The sequence below is a fragment of the Phascolarctos cinereus genome, unplaced genomic scaffold (genome assembly GCF_003287225.1).
Source record: "Phascolarctos cinereus isolate Bilbo 61053 unplaced genomic scaffold, phaCin_HiC Scaffold_5;HRSCAF=322, whole genome shotgun sequence".
Taxonomy (NCBI): Eukaryota; Metazoa; Chordata; class Mammalia; order Diprotodontia; family Phascolarctidae; genus Phascolarctos; species Phascolarctos cinereus.
The window spans coordinates 435,037,494-435,056,888 of NW_027555958.1; the positions used below are offsets into that span (position 1 = coordinate 435,037,494).

General features: G+C 38.4%; 1 protein-coding gene across 3 annotated transcripts in view; it reads left to right on the top strand.

The window, feature by feature from the left end:
• Positions 1 to 19,395, top strand: part of SPATA1 (spermatogenesis associated 1) — a 76,363-nt gene that overhangs the window by 4,032 nt on the left and 52,936 nt on the right. For 2 of the 3 annotated variants that reach the window (XM_020988706.2, XM_078156551.1), the window contains exons 2-3: positions 9 to 206; positions 2,308 to 2,414. In XM_020988706.2, the coding sequence (XP_020844365.1) occupies positions 165 to 206; positions 2,308 to 2,414 (149 nt within the window). In that variant the 5' untranslated portion in view covers positions 9 to 164. Of the gene's footprint in view, positions 1 to 5; positions 207 to 2,307; positions 2,415 to 19,395 lie in introns of all 3 variants that reach the window. The other variant, XM_020988702.2, reaches the window with a different exon arrangement.

Below are 19,395 nucleotides of genomic sequence, written 5' to 3' on the forward strand. Positions count from 1 at the left end.
CTTAGCAGGCATTTACATGACTTGAAGATAAAAGATGAATGGAATGCTATCATTGAGTCACCTAAAGGATCTATATTATGACCCCTATCATTAAGTAATGCTTAATAGAAAAAGAAGACCACCAAATAGCAATCAGAAGTAATTATTACCTTACTCAGGCATCAATGAATACATCATTCAATCCCAGTCGACCTTCTTCATCAGAGGTAAACAATTCTTTTTGTATGAAAAACCTTTAAAACCTTCTTGTTGGGGCAGCTAGCTGGCTCAGCGGATAGATCACTGGCCCTGAAGTCAGGAGGACTGGAGGTCAAATGCAGCCTCAGACTAAACAGTTGACACTTACTAGCTGTGTGACCTTGGGCAAGTCACTTAACCCCAGTTGCCTTAAAAAAAAATTGCTTGTTGACATTAAAAAAAAAGTTATGAAATACAAGTACAAATTATGTAAATAGAGTCTGTGATAACTTATCACTGAAAATTTTATATTCATTTATATTATAAAATTGCTTCTGGGCCACAAAGATATATGAATTAACTATAGTTTCTTGGTAGTGGTTATCCATTTATTTATAGAACATACTGTAACTAATAAGGCACACACACTTATTTAGAATTTGGCCACAGCATGTCATCAAAAGTATTAAAGCAATTTAATTTAGAAGTACTATTTGTGTCACATTTATTTCATTTAGCATGGTTTTATCTCATGGACAACATTAATAAATACCATTAGAAAAATATTAAATTATATGCAAATCAAAATTTTAAGGGTTTGAGAAGTGTTAGTACTTAGATAATAATTTTTAAAAATGTTTTGGTTTTCAACATATGACAATCTTATTATTAGACTTGCGTTTTTTAAGAATAATTTTTTTTTTAGGAAATAAGATACATAGGCAATGAAGCATAGAAATCTGTCTTAGCCTACAGGAAAACAGAAGGGGAAGAGAATAAGAGAAGGGGGATGGTGGTAAAAGGGAGGGCAGATTGGGGGAAGGGGTAGTCAGAATGAATGCCATCATGCAGTAGAGGGAGGGGAAAGATGGGGAGAAAATTTGGAACTCAAAATCTTGTGGAAGTGAATGTTGAAAACTAAAAATGAATACATAAATTGAAAAAAAGAATAATTGCTTTGTAGTAATTTTAATATCTATTAGCTGGATAGCATACTATAGTCATATATAGTATGTCATAACAATATATGTATATATATATATATGTATGTATGTATATGATGTCATAATAAACACCAAAAGAAATACAGGTATAAGGAGCAGTATGAAGAGGCACCACCTAACTTTTAAACACCCCCATTTGTAGTTCTGAGGATGAAAGTGGGCTCCCTCAAATGCCCTGGAAAGCAAGAATTGTCCCTTAAGATACTTTTGAGACCCTTTTTTCTGTATGACCCTTTCCTCAAATGTACTTTTAGGCCCTTTTCCTGTGTACTCTTTCCACATATTCAAAACCAAGGGTGACATAGGCTTATGGAAATATTAAATTTTCTTTTCTTTTTGAATGATTAAAGGTAAAGAAAGAACATTTATCAGTCCTTTCAGTTCAGGAAACCCATTTGCCCATAGAAACAATGTCATAAATGTTGCTTAAATTTCCAGCCCAATTCAGCCCTCTTCTTAACCTTTTTTTGTGTGTCCTGGACCCCTTTGGTAATCTGGTAGAGCCCATGAACTTCTCAGATTAATGTTTCTAAGTACATAAAAGGAAATACATAGGATTACATAGGAAACTGATCATATGGAAATACAGTTATCAAGATATTATTTTTTAATTTACAAGCCCTCTGAAATCTAGTCATGCACCCCTTGAGAGTCCACAAATCCAGAGTGAAACTACCCTCACTCTAGAGATTTTTCAACTCATAACATAGCCAAAGTATAGTACCATTTCAACTACTGTTTGGGTTAAATCAACTGTCATGTGTAGATATGTAAGCCTAACCACTGTTTGTAACATTGCTAATTTGAATAAACGTGGTCCAATTTCTGAAACAAGAAACTTAATGAATCTTTGTAGTATGCCCCATTTGAGAGTTGGAGATTGTCTTTACTGTATGTAGTTAAAACACTTTACAATGTGAAAGACACTTTTATAAAGTTTTTCATTTTTTTGTTTCCATTTAGCTTAAGGGATGTACGTGTTTAGAAAATTACATATTTATGTCAGATCTTTTGATTAAAATCTCAATTCTTTAACATTGATACTTGTTTTATTTCAATGTAATTTCAAGTGTTATTTCAATGCTTAAAATACCCTTATCTGACAAACTCTTCTCAATTTATTCAGTTGGTGGAGCTTCATGTTTTTTATGTCCCTGAAGGATCATGGAACTATAAGCTAAATACCATTTCAGTAGAAGTAGTCAGTAAATTTATTTCAGCTGGATTTATAAGGTAAGTATTTTAAAAGGCACGTAAAAATGTGTCCAGTGCAGTGATTTGTTGTGCTTGCCCTTCACCTCCTCCTGCCCCTTCTCCCTTTTCCTAAAATGGCCTTTAGGTAAGAATGGGAGTGGACCGCTTCCTGCCATGGGCAGGACTTAGGTCCTGGCCTGACTTCTCGGCTTGGGCCCTGGGCAGTGGTTTTGCTCCTGGAATAGTGCTGCAGCCCAGGCAGTACATTTCTTCTTGATGGGTTGCTGTGATTAAATGCTTAAGAGGTTAATCATGTAAGAACATTTGAAGAGCTTCGAACATTAATCAATCCATTAAAAACATTTTCAATTCCTTAAATATTAATTATTAGATGCTGAGCGCTATGGTTACAAAACAAACAAACCAAAACCAAATTGCCCCTGGCCTTCAGAAGCTTGCATTTAACTAGGAAGTAGCCCACACTCACGGGGAAATTCCAACTAATTTGAGAAGGCGTAGCTCAGATAAGTGGGAGAGTAAAATGAAGACTCCTGTTCACTGAGGCTGGGGCTCCTGGACTAATCTGTGAAAGGAGATACAGATTCTGAGAAGCGAAGATGAGGGGGTGCTTCCTCCCCAGGCCTGGTGGGGTCAGTCTGTGGAAGGGCACCAAGGCAGGGAAGAAGCATCCTTGGGTGCATGCAGTCTTGTTTTTCATCCGTATAATCTCCATTTTCACTGGCTGACTCTGTTGTTCTTTTCATTATATATATAGGGACCCTTTCAGTTTATTAAAAAAAAAACTAATTGCACACGGGACAAGAAAATGAAAGTTATATTATTTCCCAATATAGAAAGGACCATTCTAAATTGTTAGATCATCAGTTGTTATTTTAAAAGGTAGTGATAAAAATATCACTAATGATGCAAAACAAAAGAGAACAAACAAACAACCTCTAACCTTCAGAAGCTTGCATTTTACAGGGAAGTGTTCCACACTAGCAAATAAGTAAATTCTAGCTCATTTGAGGAGGCTGCAACTCTAACAAGGTGGTGACAAACGAAGTTTACCTCCAGCACTTCTATTAGGACCTATTGAGACTTCCTTTGTCTCTCTTGGTGCCAACTAGATCTGAGTTCTTTACCTTTAGGCAGGGTGAGGATGAGTAGTTATCCATTGTAGCTGGTGTTAGAGCTGGGGTAGTGGCAGGAACTTTGGGTCACTGAGGAAATTCTGTGAGACATCTAATTTAAGTTGGATCTGTGGTTACTGCAATGATCAAGGAATGGATAGGCTATCCATGTGCTGAAATTTAATCCGGTCCGATAATCATTTATTAAGCACCTGCTTTGTAAACCCTGGGGATACAATTGAGAAAAGGAAAGACAGTCTCTTCCCTCAAGGAACTTACAATCTAATGGGTAGAGGGGGTGACAACAGACAAAAAGAGACAGCAAAGGAGTGGGGAAGACCAGAGTGTATCTTCTTCCATGGAGTTGAAACCAGGGAGAGCAGCAGATGCAAAGTGCAGAGAGTCCAATTTCTGCCGACTATAAAGGAAGGCACTGGGGAGAGTTTTGTGTTCTGCCCTCCTGCCCTCCAGTCAGGGGAGAAGAGGCTGAAGGAGGTGCTGTCAATCAACGCTTGAGTTAGTAAGGTGGAGGTGAGTTTAGAAGTGATGAGCTTATCCTGGGAGGAGCATCTTATTCTGTGGAGTTGAAACCAGGAAGAACAGCAGATGCAAAGTGGAATGAAAAATCATAGGAGCAGTTAGGAGAATAGAGTCATGAATCAAAACTGAGTCAAAATAAAGTAAAACAATAAATATGACAATACAGGAAACATGGCTACAGAAGTAGGTCAGGATGTAGATAATCTTGGACAGATGGATTATAGTACAAGAAATGTGCTTTAGGGCAGCTAGGTGGTGCAGTGGATAGGAAGAATCAGGAAGGCCTGAGTTAAATCTGCCCTCAGACACTAGCTGTGTGACCCTGGGCAAGTCACTTGACTCTGTTTGCCTCAGTTTCCTCATCTGTAAAATGAGCTGGAGAAGGAAATGGCAAACCACTCCAGTATCATTGCCAAGAAACCTCAACATGAGGTCACAAAGAGTCAGACACAACTTAAACAACTGAACAACAACAAAAAGAAGTGCTTTTTGCGTCTACATCCCCAGGTGAGATGAAAAAAAAGGAGCTAGCTAACAAAACTTGTGTGTCATTCTGTCTTCCAAGGGGCCTACCTGGGCTGTGGAGCAAAGGATTGTTGGCTGAATTCTGCAGCCAACATTAGGCTTGGAGACTGTTGATGGCTCCTAAACCTAGTCTTCTTGTTTACTGCTTTCTTAATTGACTGATATTAACCAATTAAACTGGCCCAGTGCTATAAGAGAACCAGAAAAGGTTGGTGGTTATTGTGACTGAAACTTGAGTTCTGGGTAAACTTTACTTTGTAGTGACCAATAGAATAGAGAATGGATTTTCAGTGATTTGGGAAGTTATAGCTGAAAGCATGGAACTTAATCTCTGTGTGATTGGTAACTAGACAGAAGGTGAAGCATCCATCTTTCTTGAGAGTTGAAGCAGAGACTTGAAGTGGACAGCCCACTATATAAGGATTCCTTTGAAGTCTGGCAGCAGTTGTTAAGTATTCATGGTTTGCTTTTGTTGCTTACCCTCTATAGTCTATAAATCAGTTTAGGTAGCTTCCAGTTTCCCCCAGAGAAGTTTGTGCCATATGGACATTGGTGCATGCAGTGGTGGCTAGGAAAAACCTGAGGTGGAAATCACAGTTTTTGAGAAAGGGGACATTGTGGGAAGCCTGGACAGAATGGATCCACTAAAGTTTTCTGATTCTTCATCCTAGCATGGATGTGACTTTGAGCCCTTGAGGCCCTTTGAAGCCCTGCTAGCAAATCCTGACAGATTCTACCAAGCTGGAAGGATGTTGATGGGGGGGGGGGGCAATGACTTACAGCTAGGGAGATCAAAAAGGCCTTGTGTAGCTGGTTACACCAGAAATGAACCTTGAACAGAGGTAGGTATTCCGAGAGTCAGAGGTGAGGAGGGAGAAGTATGGGTGACCACTGACACAGATCTTGGTGATTAAATGCCCTATCCAAGGAATAGCTGCAGTGATAATAATGTGAGACAAATCTGGAAAGATGCATTTTAAATGTCAAAAAGAGGAGTTTTATATTTTATTCTAGAGGTAATAGGGTGCCACTGAAGCTTCTAGACCAGGATAATGATGTGGTTATGTATGTGCTTTAGGAAGATTATTTTAGCAACTCTCTTAGGATCTATTTGAATGAGGAGAAATCTAAGGCAATTAAGAGGCTATTATAATAATCTATAGGAGAAGTTATGAGGCCCTGAAATAGGGCAATGGTAATGTGAGTGGAGAGAAGGGGATGGTTACAGTTTTGTGAAGAAAGAGTGAACAAGACTTGGTAGCTGGTTACTATGGGAAATGGAATGGGTAGTAAGAGAATGAAGAGTCAAGGATAGGAGACTGTGAATGTGAATAACTTAATATTGACAGGAATAGGGAAGTTAGGAGGAGGGTTATATTTAGAGGAAAGACAATGAGTTCCATTTTGTATACATTGAGTTTGAGATAACCTATGGGACATGTAGATGGAGATGTTTAATAGGCAGTTGGTGATGCAAAACTGGAGCTCAGGAGAGGGATGAAGGATGTATATATATAGATTTGGGAGTCATTTACAGAGAGATAATAATTGAACTCCCAGGATCTGAAGAGATGAACCACTGGGAGGATGTAAAAGAGAGAATTATAGAACTCAGGGTAGAACCCTAGGGCATACCCATGTTTGGAGGGCAGGATATGGATGAAGATCTAACAAAAGACATTGAGAAGAAGTAGTTAAATAGGAGGAGAACCTGAAGTGTAGCTTTGTGAAAACCCAGGGAATTCGAAAGCCTGTCCAGAAGCAGAGAGTGGCTATAAGGAGGCCAAAAGGTGTGATTATGGAGAAAAGTTATTGTATTTAGTAATTAAGAGATCACTAGCAGCCTTTAGTTGTGAAGACTCAGAAAATTTTTGCTTGCAGAGTTCTTGGCACTGCCAAATGATTCAACATCAGAAATGGATATGGTTTTATCACGGAAAGATACCAAGATCATAACTGTCTTCCTTGACACTGTACCCTAAGGACCACTGGACCCTTCACCTACAGTTCAGCTGAAGCCTATATGTGCTGTCCACCCTTATTAGAATGTGAGCTCCTTGAGAGAAGGTACTATCACTTTTCTGTTTTTATCTCCAGTGTTTAGTGTAGTGCTTTGCATGTCGTAGGCACTAAATAAATGCTTTTCACTCATTCATAATATACCGGATACTGGAACTCCCAGTGGATGAGGAGTGGGCAGATCAATCTCTTCTACAAATCCTTGTCCAGGAACAATGTTGAAGAAAAAGTGAGAAGTTGAAACTCCAGGCAACATGGGGATTATACAAAGCCAGTTCCCGGATCCTGAACATTACTGTGAATAAGGGGAAGCTGTTGATCACAGAATGTCACAGTTGGAACAGAGCTCAGTCAGAGACCATTTATCTCAAGCCATATCTGACGAAGAATTCTCTCTACAACATACCTAAAAACAATTCAACAACATACATCAAACTTTTCTTTGAAAAACATCCGCCACTTCCTTTCTTCAGTAACTCTAATAGTTAGGAAATTTTTCCTTAAATTAAGCTGTCTGCGTCTCTGCAATTTCCTCTCCTAGCTCTTCCCTGTGGGTCCAAGCAGGACAAGTCTAATCCCAATACCTTCAACATCCCTTTAGTTACAAGACAACAATCATGTCATCCCCAAGTCTTCTGTTCCCTAACCATAACCCTACTAACTTCAATCCATTTTCATATGACGTGATTTCCCTTGGATACTCACTAGCTCATCAGTGTCTTTCCAAAAATGTGTCTCCCATAACTGAATATAATATTCCAGATATAGTCAGACCCAATCAGGGTACAATAGGTCTATCATATCTCTAGTCCTGGTCAGTAGGCCTCTCTTGAACCTATTAGTTCAAGATCACATCAGCTCTTGTAGGTGTCATACTTTTGAGTCATAGTAAACTTTTGTGTTATCTACAAATTTGATAAGTGTGCTATCTTATTTAGCATTCACCCAAGTCACTGATAACAGTGTTTAAAAGCACATGGTCAATCTTGGGTTCCTGAGGGCACTCCTCATGACACCTGCCTTCAACTTGACATCAAACCATTCCTGATGACTAAGTCCAGCTATTCAATTAGTGCTGAATCCACCTAATTATATGATTATTTAACCCACAGCTTAGTCTTTTCCACAAGAATAGCATGAGATAATTTATCAAAAGCTCTACCCCATGCCTTCTCCTCCTGGTTCTTGGACTTCTTCAATGAATATTCATATCTTCTTCATACATAATGCTATCAAGATGCATACATTTTACTTACTCTATTTCTTTTGAATAAGGTATACCCATCCAGAGCTACATTCTAGCCATGGGTCTCATTTCATCAAGCCTATGTGATACTATGAAGTATCACTTTTGGCCTTCCTTTTAAAGTATCTCTAGTTCATCTTAATGTTTAAACTTCATGTGTTTATATATAAACGTTTAAGACTATATGAGTCTTGTTGATTCCTTTCTTGATTTTTTTTCTCAATAAACTTCTAGGTGCCTCAACAGGCATTCTTCCCTAATTTCTATATTTGGTGTCTAGCTGGGTAAATATCCAATTTTCCTTCTTTCCTATCTTTTTTAATTTATACCTCCTTTGATTAGATGTATAATACACCAGGCAAATACAGTCGTATCAGCTTTTATTAGGTGCATTCCATCATTGGCCGAGAGCCTGTCATTTCTAATATTTTAAGCCATGATCCAGAAATTCAAATTCTACTCTCAAACATCATCTTCTTAACCAACCATTAACCCCACCCCTCCAATCAACTTTTCTATATCTCCTGTCTTCAGTGGGAATCAGTGAGGAAAACAACCTATTTGCCTGTTTATGGTCTTAGTTCTTGCCCAAATCTTTTAAATCATTGCATGCTTTCTAGGATTCTTCTGGCAATATCATTTATGCCTACATGAATCATCAGAAGTGGGCTGGTAGTCACTTCTTTTGACAAGTCTTGTGAAATTCTTTGTTAGTTGATTAAATTCAATAGGTATAAATGTGAAGTCTTGCACTTGCACAAAAAAAGTTAACTTATCAGCTTTACAAGTATAAAAGGGCATCAATTGTTTTGAAAAAGATCCAGGAGTTTGAGTGGATTGTAAACTTAATGTGAGTCAGTACTGTGATGGGGCATCCAAGAAGCTAATTTAGCATTCAGAAGGGCATAGCCCCCAGGAATATGTACTATGCCTTTATCAGAGCTCATCTGGAATATCATTTTTCAATTCTAGGTACTGTGGTTTAAGGGCATTGATAAGCTGGAGAATGTCCAGAGGAAGGCAGCCAGGGTGGTGAAGTGCCTTGAATCCATTTTAAATGAAGATCAATTGAAGGAATTGAGGATGTTTAGCCTGGAGAAGAGAAGACTTCAAGGGGACATGATAGCTGCCTTGAAGTGTCAGGTGTCCCTCCGGTTTCTGTCTTGGGCCTTTTTCTCTCCTCCTTCTATCCTCATTACTTGGTGATCTCATCAGCTCCTGTGGATTTAATTACCATCTCTATGCTAATGACTCTCAAATCTACCTATCCTGTCAGAAACTCTCCACTCACCTCCAGTTTGGCATCTCCCAACTGCCTTTTAGACATCTTGAACTGGATGTCCAGTAGACATCTTAAACTCAACAAATCCAAAATGGAACTCATTATCTTTTACCCAAGCTCTCCCCAACCCTCACCCTCACCCCCCTATTACTATAAAGGGCCACACCCATCTCCTAGTCCCTCAGGCTTGCAACCTAGGAGTCATCCTGGACTCCTCACCTCTCTTTGTATCACCAGTGCTTAGCACAGTGCCTGAGAGTGGTATGTGCTTAGCAAATGTTTATTGATTGATTGATGGGTTGCAGTGTAGAAGATGGGCTAGACTTTCTGTTTGGCTCCAGAGGGCAGAACCAAGAAAAGCAAGTGAGGTTGTAAAGAGACAAACTTAGGTTCAATATCAAGAAAAACTTCGTAAAAATTAGAGTCGTCTAAACATAGAGTGGGCTAGCTAGAGAGGGGAGGGGTTCCCCTGTTTGGAGGCGTTCAGAGCGAGATTGAATGACCATCTGTCCAGTGCATTCCCCTATGCCTACAAACATACCCATAGGGAAGTAAGAAAGAGGGGAGAGTTTAGGGGAAAAGATAACGAGTTCAGTTTTGGACATGTTGGCTTTAAAAATGTATTGAGGACATCCAATTTGAGATGTCCAGTAGGCAGTTGGAAATGTGAGACTGGAGATCAGAAGGGCGGTGAGGACTGGAAAAAAAAATGATCTAGGAATCATCTTCACAAAGATGATAATTGAAGCCATGGAAGCTGATGATAAAGACAGTATATAGGTAGAAGGGAAAGGCCCAGGACAGAACCTTAACGACTTGAAAGCTATAACCAACTTTATTTCCCTACAATTCTTTGGCTGCAAAAGGGGAAAATAATAGCACTTACTTCCTAGGGTTATTGTGAAGATCAAATAAGATAATATTTGTAAATTGTTACCACAGTGTCTAATACATAGTAGGTGCATAATAAATGCTCATTTCCTTTCCCTTCCATTTTTCCTTCCTTCTTTCCTTCTCTTCTCTCACTAAATTCTTACCCTGTCATGACAATTTGCTTTACTTACCCTTTCTCACTTTGACTTACTTTCTCCTTTGGTCCTTTCCTTCTCAAGCTCAAGTCAGTCTCCTTTCAACTCTTCCTTAACTTCTACTAAATTAGTCCATATTTCTGCTCTCCAAGATCAGTCTCTGGCCAAAGAAGGTAGAAGTGACCTTTTGACTGGAATTTCTTAGTTTCCTCAAATTTCTCCTCCCTAAATTCAGTCTCTCACCTTCAAATGTCCAAATTCCTGATCATCTTGACAAGTTTCTTCCTCTTATTCAGCTCATCTTTCTTCTCTAGCTTCCTCTTCTATGACCTACACCCATAGGAATCAGGAATTAGGATCTATCAGTTGAGTAACACTTTTTAAAAATGAACTTGGTCTGGCATGATTTGTTCTTGATTAAGCCATATTACCTTTTGTGATTACTTCTTTATTTTCATTCATCCATTCATTTATTCATCCTACTGCTTGCCAGGAGTTGGGAATACAAAGACAATAACAAAACAGTCACATATTTACAGAATTTGAGAGTTGGAAGGAGTCGCTGTGGTCATTTAGTGTCAACTCATACAGGAATCCCTAATGTTATATACTTAGGTATATATTATATATACATATGTATACATATACAATATTATATGCTTATGTATATCATATATAATGTTTTATATATGTGTATATATATATACATATATATGTATATATATGTGTGTGTGTGTGTGTGTGTGTGTGTGTGTGTGTGTGTGTGTGTGCATATGCCCAGTCTTTGTTTGAAGACCTTCTTTTTGAAGGAAGGGGAGCTCACAGTCTCTCCAGGCAGCTCACCTGCTCTTGGTCAGCTCTAAAGGTTAGGATGTCTTTACTGACATCCAGCCCAATTTTGCCCCTTTACAGCTTCTACCTTTTGTTTCTGGTTCTGCCCTCTGGAGCCAGACAAAAAGCCTAAGCCCTCCTCCACATGGCAGCCATCCTAGTACTTAAAGGCAGCTTTTGGGCCCCTCCTTAATCTTCTACTCTTCATAGTAAACATCACAGTTCCTTCACCTGATCCCCATATATCATAAGTTCAAAGCCCCTCACCATCCAGTTTGTCTTCCTCTAGATACTCTCCTTAAACTATGGCACCCAGAAATGAACAAAATACTCCAGATGAGGTCTGATAAGGGCAGAGTTTCATTGGATTGTGATCTCTTTATTCCTGGAAGCTATTCTCTGCACCCCACCTCCACCCCTGCCACTCAAAAAATAATTCTTGTAATTTACAGGTTAGAAACCTGTAAACAAGTCACCCAGGTTCAAGGTACTTTGTAGCTCAGTGCTCCTAAAACTGTAGTTTATAAGCCCCAACAAGTGCATTTACTTTTTAGTATTTAGCTGGATGATGCAGTCAGTTCACATCAAAAATATTTAAGTAGCTGCAAACCATGTCCTCCAGAAACATAGGGTATACTGTCCCACAAATATGCAATGGGAAGAGTATTATAGAGTTTATAAATGGAGAGGCAGCTACACAGAGAACATGTGACCAATACCTCTGGTGCCACTGGAACACCCAGTGTCATTCTTGCAGAATTTTCATGCTGTTCCTCACAAGGTACAGTATTGCTGAGGGGAAAATTACAGGGCCCCCTGAACCTGCACCTGGTCTTGATGCTTGAACATGGTGGTCCCCACTTTGGGCTAAACTGAAATATTGGCCTAGGGTACTGCTATATATTTTTAGAAAAAAAACAAAACCAGTACTCTAGACTGGCAAACACTTGGCTATACTCTCTGCCATCTTCCACATCTGGCTCAGCTGAATTCCAGGCTCGGGGTACTGCTGTGCTTTTGAGGGAAGAACAGGAAGTCATATCCTAGGACCAACAAGAGGCTTGTTTCCGGAGCCTGCTCTCTTCTGAACAGGCACTAGACTTTGATCTCTTACCTACTCTCACCGATTTGCTTCAGCTCAACTCTTCGGATAGATCTTCTCTGTTGGACACTGCCATGTGCTTCTGCTGCGAGATGTCCCTCCCAATGGGAGTGGCATAAGCAAGAGTGGGCTCTTGCTCTCCGTCACTGCTGCATTTTCCAAGCACAAAGGAAAAGTTACACAGGGCTTTCTACAGAACTGACTGATTTAGAGCAGGGCCAGCCTATTTTATTTATCGAGGTCATAAGACGTGTGGAAATTCTGTGTTCCTCAGTTACTTTTGTCCAGTGTGTAATTCTACCCAGTTAATGGAATTAAACCTTTGTTTTCAAGTTGTTTAAGAAAATTGCTTAATGTGATCAAGAATTGAGCTACCTCCTTTATGCTTGTATTTATAGGGATTAGAACTATGATTTCACAGATATAGGGAATTCCCTGGTAAAGAAATGCCATCTACCAATTCATTTGTAATTGTTGTATACATATATATATATACACACACGTATATAAATGTACATATTTTCTGTCCCATTCTAATATTAGATCTTTAAGGGCAGGAATTGTTTCAGTTTGGTCATTTTATTCCCAGGGTCTAATAAGGTGCATGGTACATAGAGGCCCTTGATCTGTTTTTACAGGCTGAGCCATATTTTTGCATTTATCTTCTGTTACCTGCTCCTGCTTCCATCTTTTGTACATGTCTTTTTAAAACCTGAGATAGTTGGTATTCATTCACATCAGTCTGTTTGGACAACTTTCCCCATTTTCTCCTCCTTGAAATTGTTTTTCTTTGTTTCTTTAGAATTTCATTCATGAGATCTCCCCATCCTTCCTGGGGCAACTTCACCTGGGATCCTAAATAAAATGTAGGTTGTTTATCAGACAATCTGCCTGGTTTTCCCCTCCTTTATTATACATTCAAAGATGAAGTGGTCACTTTTCCTCAAGACTCCCATCATTTCTGCTTGATCAACTTGTTCCTGTCTCTTGGTGAGAATCAAGTACCAAACAGATATTCCCTTCATTGGTTTGTCTACCTTTTGAAACTCCTTATATGGCAAGCCAATGAAGTATTAACTTTCTGCAGATAGTTTGCTCCAGTAGATAAGACAGTGTGGCCCGATGGAATCAACTCCCTCCTCTGATGCTCACAGCCTGTGTGACCTTGACCAAGACACAGCCTCTCTGAGCCCTGGCTTCCTCATCATATAGCTATAGATAGATAGTCTTATCACTACCTCCTCTGCCAACTTGTCCTGTTCTTTTTAATAAAGTATGCCCTTCCAAAGTCATTTCAGTCATGAGTCTCATCCCACTAAATCTCTGAGATATATGTGAAGTCAAATTTACCTCTTTATGTTAGGCTCTATAGTTTACCTTACATGTTATCCATCCTTTACACATTTGTGTATGGACATCTGAGACCATGATGGATTTTATTGCTGACTCCTTTCTTGGATTTTGTCACCCATGAACTTCTAGGTGCTCCAAATGCTATTATTTTACCTCTGTAGTGGCTACTTTTTATGATGTCTACCTTGGTAGATAGTCTGAAGCATTTCTCCCTCACTTTGTCTTTTCATTTTAAAGACTTTTTGGCTAGATTTGCAAGGTAATAGACAAAATACAGTGCTGCCAGATTGTTTAGGTATACTATGTTCATGGCCAAGGACACATCTTTTAAAGTCTTGGTCCAGAAATCCTAAATTCTTTATCCATCATCATCTTCTTTCTATTTTCTTCCCAGTGTTCTGGATTGGTGATGGTCAGGGTTTCCCAATGATTTTTTGTCTGGACCTACAGTAGACAGGTTTCATGCATTTTTGGTCCTTTGATAAGGGCTGTTTATTAATGGTTTCATGGTACTGAATATGCCAAGATTTGAAGCCTTGAAAGTTCCTGAAGTCTTCAAAGGCTTGTACCTGGAATATTTGGTGACCTAGAATCAATTGGTAGGAATAGCTATTTACAACATTTCCCCCTGTTAAATCTTGATCTGCCCTATATGCAAATAATTTCTAAAATGCTTGCTAGCTAAATTAATTTACTTTATTTTTCTCTCTGTATAGATTTCTATCCTAAGAGAGTTATTTGATAAAAAGAGTTGCACGGTAAACTCTTACAAATAACAACCACCTACTAATATTAAAGAATAAGGAAAATTTTCTTCTTTAGATCAGGGCTTCTTAAACTTTTTCCACTCAGGGCCCCTGTTCTCCTTTAGGCAGTGTCATTGGCGTTGTGTGGCCTGAGGGCATGCACATTGCAGAAGTGTGTGTACTGTGAATTCAGAACCAAGGCTTCAGTGAAGCTGCGCTACAACATGGCCAAGCGCTGCCAGAAACGCCTCGAATCCATTACACATTTGATTTTGGATTAATTTTTGGTCATTGCACATTCAGAAACCTTTTACTGTTGCCAAATTTTTCTCGACCCCATGGAGTCACAACTCAGTTTAAGAAGTGCTGCATCATAACTCTTTGGACTGTAGTCTGCAAATAGACATTTAGAAGTAAAAAAAAGTAAAAAAAAAATTAACTTATTTTCTTAGTTAGATTTGCCTAGTTCTTTACAAGTGCCTCCTATATGGCCAATGTCATTTTGTAATCTCATTAAGACATTATCAGGAAGGCCCATCCTAAAGTTGGGTTCTCCATTGTAACGTCCTTAGGAGCTCAGCTCAACCCTAGTGCCCTTTAAGTCTGTTCCTCTATGGGCTTTTTAACCATAATACAGGTATGAAGCACTTAATAAAAAGAGTGATCTGATAAATGATTTACTGTTAGTAGCAGTAATTCTAATCAGTACAGAAGAATTTCAAGTATATAATAATTCACATGTATGTATCACTTTGCAAGTATTATCCTCGTTGGACAGAAACAGACTGAGAGCTTAAGTAACTTGCCCGGTCACACAGCTATTAGGTATCTGAGGTAAGATTTAAACTCAGGTCTTCTGACTCTAAATCCTGTAATCTTTCCTTTTATACTGTACAACCTCTGGGGCACACGAAAAACAAAAGAGAAAAGAAACAGTTTTCTTCCCTTTCCACACAGGGCAGTTCATCAGAGTCCTTTTACATTGCTCTGGGGAAGAGGAACATGCCTCCTTTCCTACCCAGCTCCACCCCACAATATATGGACAGTTTTTGTGAAATTTTCTCATGAAGCAATACCTAAATTCACCCAAAAGTTGTTATCTGTAGCTACATCTTTGAAATATTTGTAGCTAAGTGGTTCCCCCACCTGGGAAACTAAAGTCATTGACTTGGTGGGGTGGGGGTGGGGGTGAGGGAAGGGAGAATATGGTTGCAAGGCTGAAGGACACTAAGAATGGAGCCAATGGCTTAATTTGATCCAGACCAACCCTACCTGGCTCATAAATGGTCAAATAGATTGATAGTCCCAGATTAGAAATTAGGAGGTTGGGGCAGCTAGGTGGCAGTGGGTAGAGCACCGGCCCTGAAGTCAGGAGGACCTGAGTTCAAATCCTGCCTCAGACCAAACACTTGACAGGTACTAGCTGTGTGATGTTGGGCAAGTCACTTAACCCCAATTGCCTTGCTAAAAAAAAAAAATTAAAAATAATTAGGAGGTTCTTGGGAAATAAAAAGTTATCTCTTCCCAAACTCTCTACTTGCCCACCCCCAATTTTAATACCCTCAAAGGTGCAGTTGATGATGGTACATCAAGTCTCCATGTGTCTTCAAGTATCCAAGAAGCCTTCTCAGCCCTAAACTATTCTAGTCTCAGGCTCCCTACCTAGACTAGCCTTATAAAAGCTTCAGATCTCTTTAAAAAACAAACATTTCTTGGCTTTTTATAATCTGAATTTTGGCCCCAAAATGTTTCTTCCCTTTATAGCATTTCTATGAAACTGCCTCCTGAAATATCATTCATATATTTTCTAAACTATGTATTTTCTTAGAACCAATTAATGATGTTAAGTGGAGTATGCCTATTTAGTTTTCAATGTTTTTGCACACATTATTTCATTTGATCTTCACCACAACCCCAGGCATAGCAGATGTCACTTTATTGATGAAGAAATTGAGGTTCAAAGAGCTCATTTGACCTTAGCAAAAAAGATGAGGCTAGAGCTTAGATTTTCTGATTCCTAAGTGTTTTTGTCTACCATGTGCTGCTTCCATGTAATCACAGAATTACAAAAATTCAAAATTGGAAGGGACCTTCAGCAGAAATTTAGGTTAACTTATGCCCCAAAAGAATATCCTCTACAAAATATTTGACCCTAGAGGCTTTGCCGAAAGTCCAATGATGAAGAATCCACTATCATTTGAGAAAGGCTGTTCCATTAAGTTTTCCCTTATATGCAGACTAAATCTACCTCTTTGCAACTTGTATTCATTGCTCCTAGTTTGACTGGCTAGGGCCAAACAGAATAGATCTAATTCTTCTTCTATATGAAATCCTTTCAAGTACTTGAAGACAGCTATTATTTTTACCCTGAATTTTTTCATCGCCAGGTTAAATGTCCCTAGTTCCTTTAAGAGATTCTTTATGTTGCATGAACTCTAGGCTTTTACTATTTACTCTTTATTATTCTGGCTACTCTCATCTACATGTCCTCTAGTAAAGTTTATCAGAGTTCTTCCTAAATAATGTTATCTAGAAATGAATTAACTTCTGCAGAAGTGTTCTGACCAAGCCAGAGTATAGAGGTACTATTGTCTCCTCTCTAAAGGCAGCTCAAGATTGCATTAACTTTTCTGACTGCCTTATCACATTGTTGATTCATATAATTAAAACACCCCAATTTTTTCAGATTGCTGTATAACCACATCTTTTTGAGTTTTGAATCAAACTGTAAAATGTTATATTCATCCATATTAAATTTTCTCTCATTAGATTCAGCCCAAGATTCTTGCCTCTCCAAGAAAAGACTGTGTGTCTTGACTCTGTCATGTAGCATATTAACTAACCCTCCTGGCTTTGTGTCATCAGCAAATTTCATAAGCATGCCATCTATGCACTTGTCCAGATTATTGATAAAAATGTTAAACAGCAAAGGGCCAAGCACAGACCCCTGGGTCACCTACTTCATATTGACACTGAACCATTAATGACATAAATCTAATCATTCAACTAATTCCTTCTATTTGTGCTCTTGTCTAGCCCACGTTACTATCTTTCCCACAAGAATAGTATGAGACACTTTATCACTTTGCTACAATCTAAGTACATTATATTTACAACCTTCTTCTGATCTAACCATTTATTAACTCAATTGAAAAGAGAAGTAATTAATCTGAAATGATGTATTTTTGACAAAACCATGCTAACTCTTTGAAATCATTGCTGCCTCATGTGAACAAAGGAGGTAGGGATAGGAAAGGTTTTGAACCACATCTTGGGCAGATAGGGAAAGAAAAGGGACAAAATCAAAGAAATTGATTTAAATAAAATCAAGGAGCTTGGGTTAAGGCATATAATTAATCAGTGAGAGATAAGGAGTATGGGAATAGACTAGCATCAAAGTAGTATAAGAAAAGCCCCAATCACAGAGATGAAAGATATTGACTTAAAATAAGAGGAAAATTCATACAAAAGACATAAATGGAGAAAAACATAACCTTAAAAAGAAAGAAATGCTTGTTTCCTTTTTCAGAGTCCACTATTTCTTTACTAATGTATAATCCCAGCAATTAAAGTCAAGTTCACTGGCTCACGGTTTACAGATTCTGTGCTCTGCTTTTTTGAACATTGAAACAGTATTTGCTCGTCTCTGGTCCTGTGGTAACTTTCCTGTTCTCCAAGATCTTTTAAATGCCCCTATGACTCAGCAATCACATCAGTGACATAGCCTGCAATAACCACAGATGAAGTTCATCCTGACCAGGTGACTGTTGTTCAGTAAGCTAGGTGCTTTCCACCTTATTTTGATTATCTTATTATTTTGATTATCAGCACCCTGTTGGTCATTTTGACTTTGTCCTCAGTCCAAAGCTGGTCTCCTTGACAGAGAAACAGAAGTAAAACAAAAACTAAATAACAGTCCCCTTTGTCTCTGTTATCAGTTATCTTTGCCCTATCTACCTCAGGCAGCAACCTTGTTCCTTTCTTGGAGCCTCTTTTTCTTCTGAAATATGATTTATTTTTAAAGCTTTTTATTGGCCTTAACGTTTCATTCTTATCTTAGCTAACTTAGAGCTTTAGAACTTCTGACAGTATTCTGTAACAGTATTACTCCGTTGTTTTATTATCATTATCATTATTATTATTATTATTATTATTATTATTATTAATCTTCTATTATCTGCCCTTGCTTTCTTCTGGACATATATTTTAAAAACCTGAGTTGATTTGGTGAGGTCCCTCCATATCAATGTACTCTTCAGATGACTCCATCTTTTCTTCCTTACTGGAATTTACCTTTTGTGTCTCCAGAATTTAGGTTCTCCTATCATTCTTCTCCTGGCTTTTCCTGTAGAATTTAATCCATGGGATCTATTCTTTCTCTCAAGCATTTGAAATATGCTTTCTCAAGATCCAGGATGCCTTTTTGCCTTTCCTTTTCTCTTCCACAAACTCTAGAAGAGAGTGATCACCTCCCCAAAGTTCCCATCATTTCTACTCTTTGTTGGAGAGTATTGGATTCAAAATAGAATTTTTCATTAGTCCTTCTCCTTTAATACATCAAGAAATTCTGACCTGCTCTTTTCCTTTTGGCAGAAAGAGCAACTCAGCAGATTAAAAGGAAATATAGTTTCTCATCACTACTCTATCATTATTCTTTTCTGGACTTGAGATGTTTCCCAAACTCCTTATCTATTTCTTTTTTCTGTCTAGGGGGTCTGTAGTAGACTCCAGTGAAAAAATTTCATCCATTTTTCCCTCCATTGACCTTCACCCAGATGTTTTCCATTGATGCTTTCTCCTTCTGATTCCCAGGCTAATGAGAATTTATAATGATTATTTTTGCACAGCTACCCCCAGGGTAGATTAAAAGGATAATATTCTAGTTCATTTACTCTAAGTTGCTTTGGAGTAGATGAATATTGTGTTTTATATGTCTTCTTTCCATAAGTGAATTTCCCTCGGGCTCTAAGTAGGTATAGAACTTTATTAAGCTTGGGGAACTTCTAAGACCAAGTCATTTACCCTCTCTCAGCCTCAGTTTTTTTCTCTGAAAAATGAAGAGATTTGAACTTTATGGCCTCTAAGGCCCTTTCCAAAGCTAAGTCTATGATCCTAATTATAATAATAATGGTAGAGAGTTTTAAAGTTTGCAAAGTGCTTTATATTATCTGATTTAACCCTTACACAATCCTGTGAGGTATGTGATATTAATGTC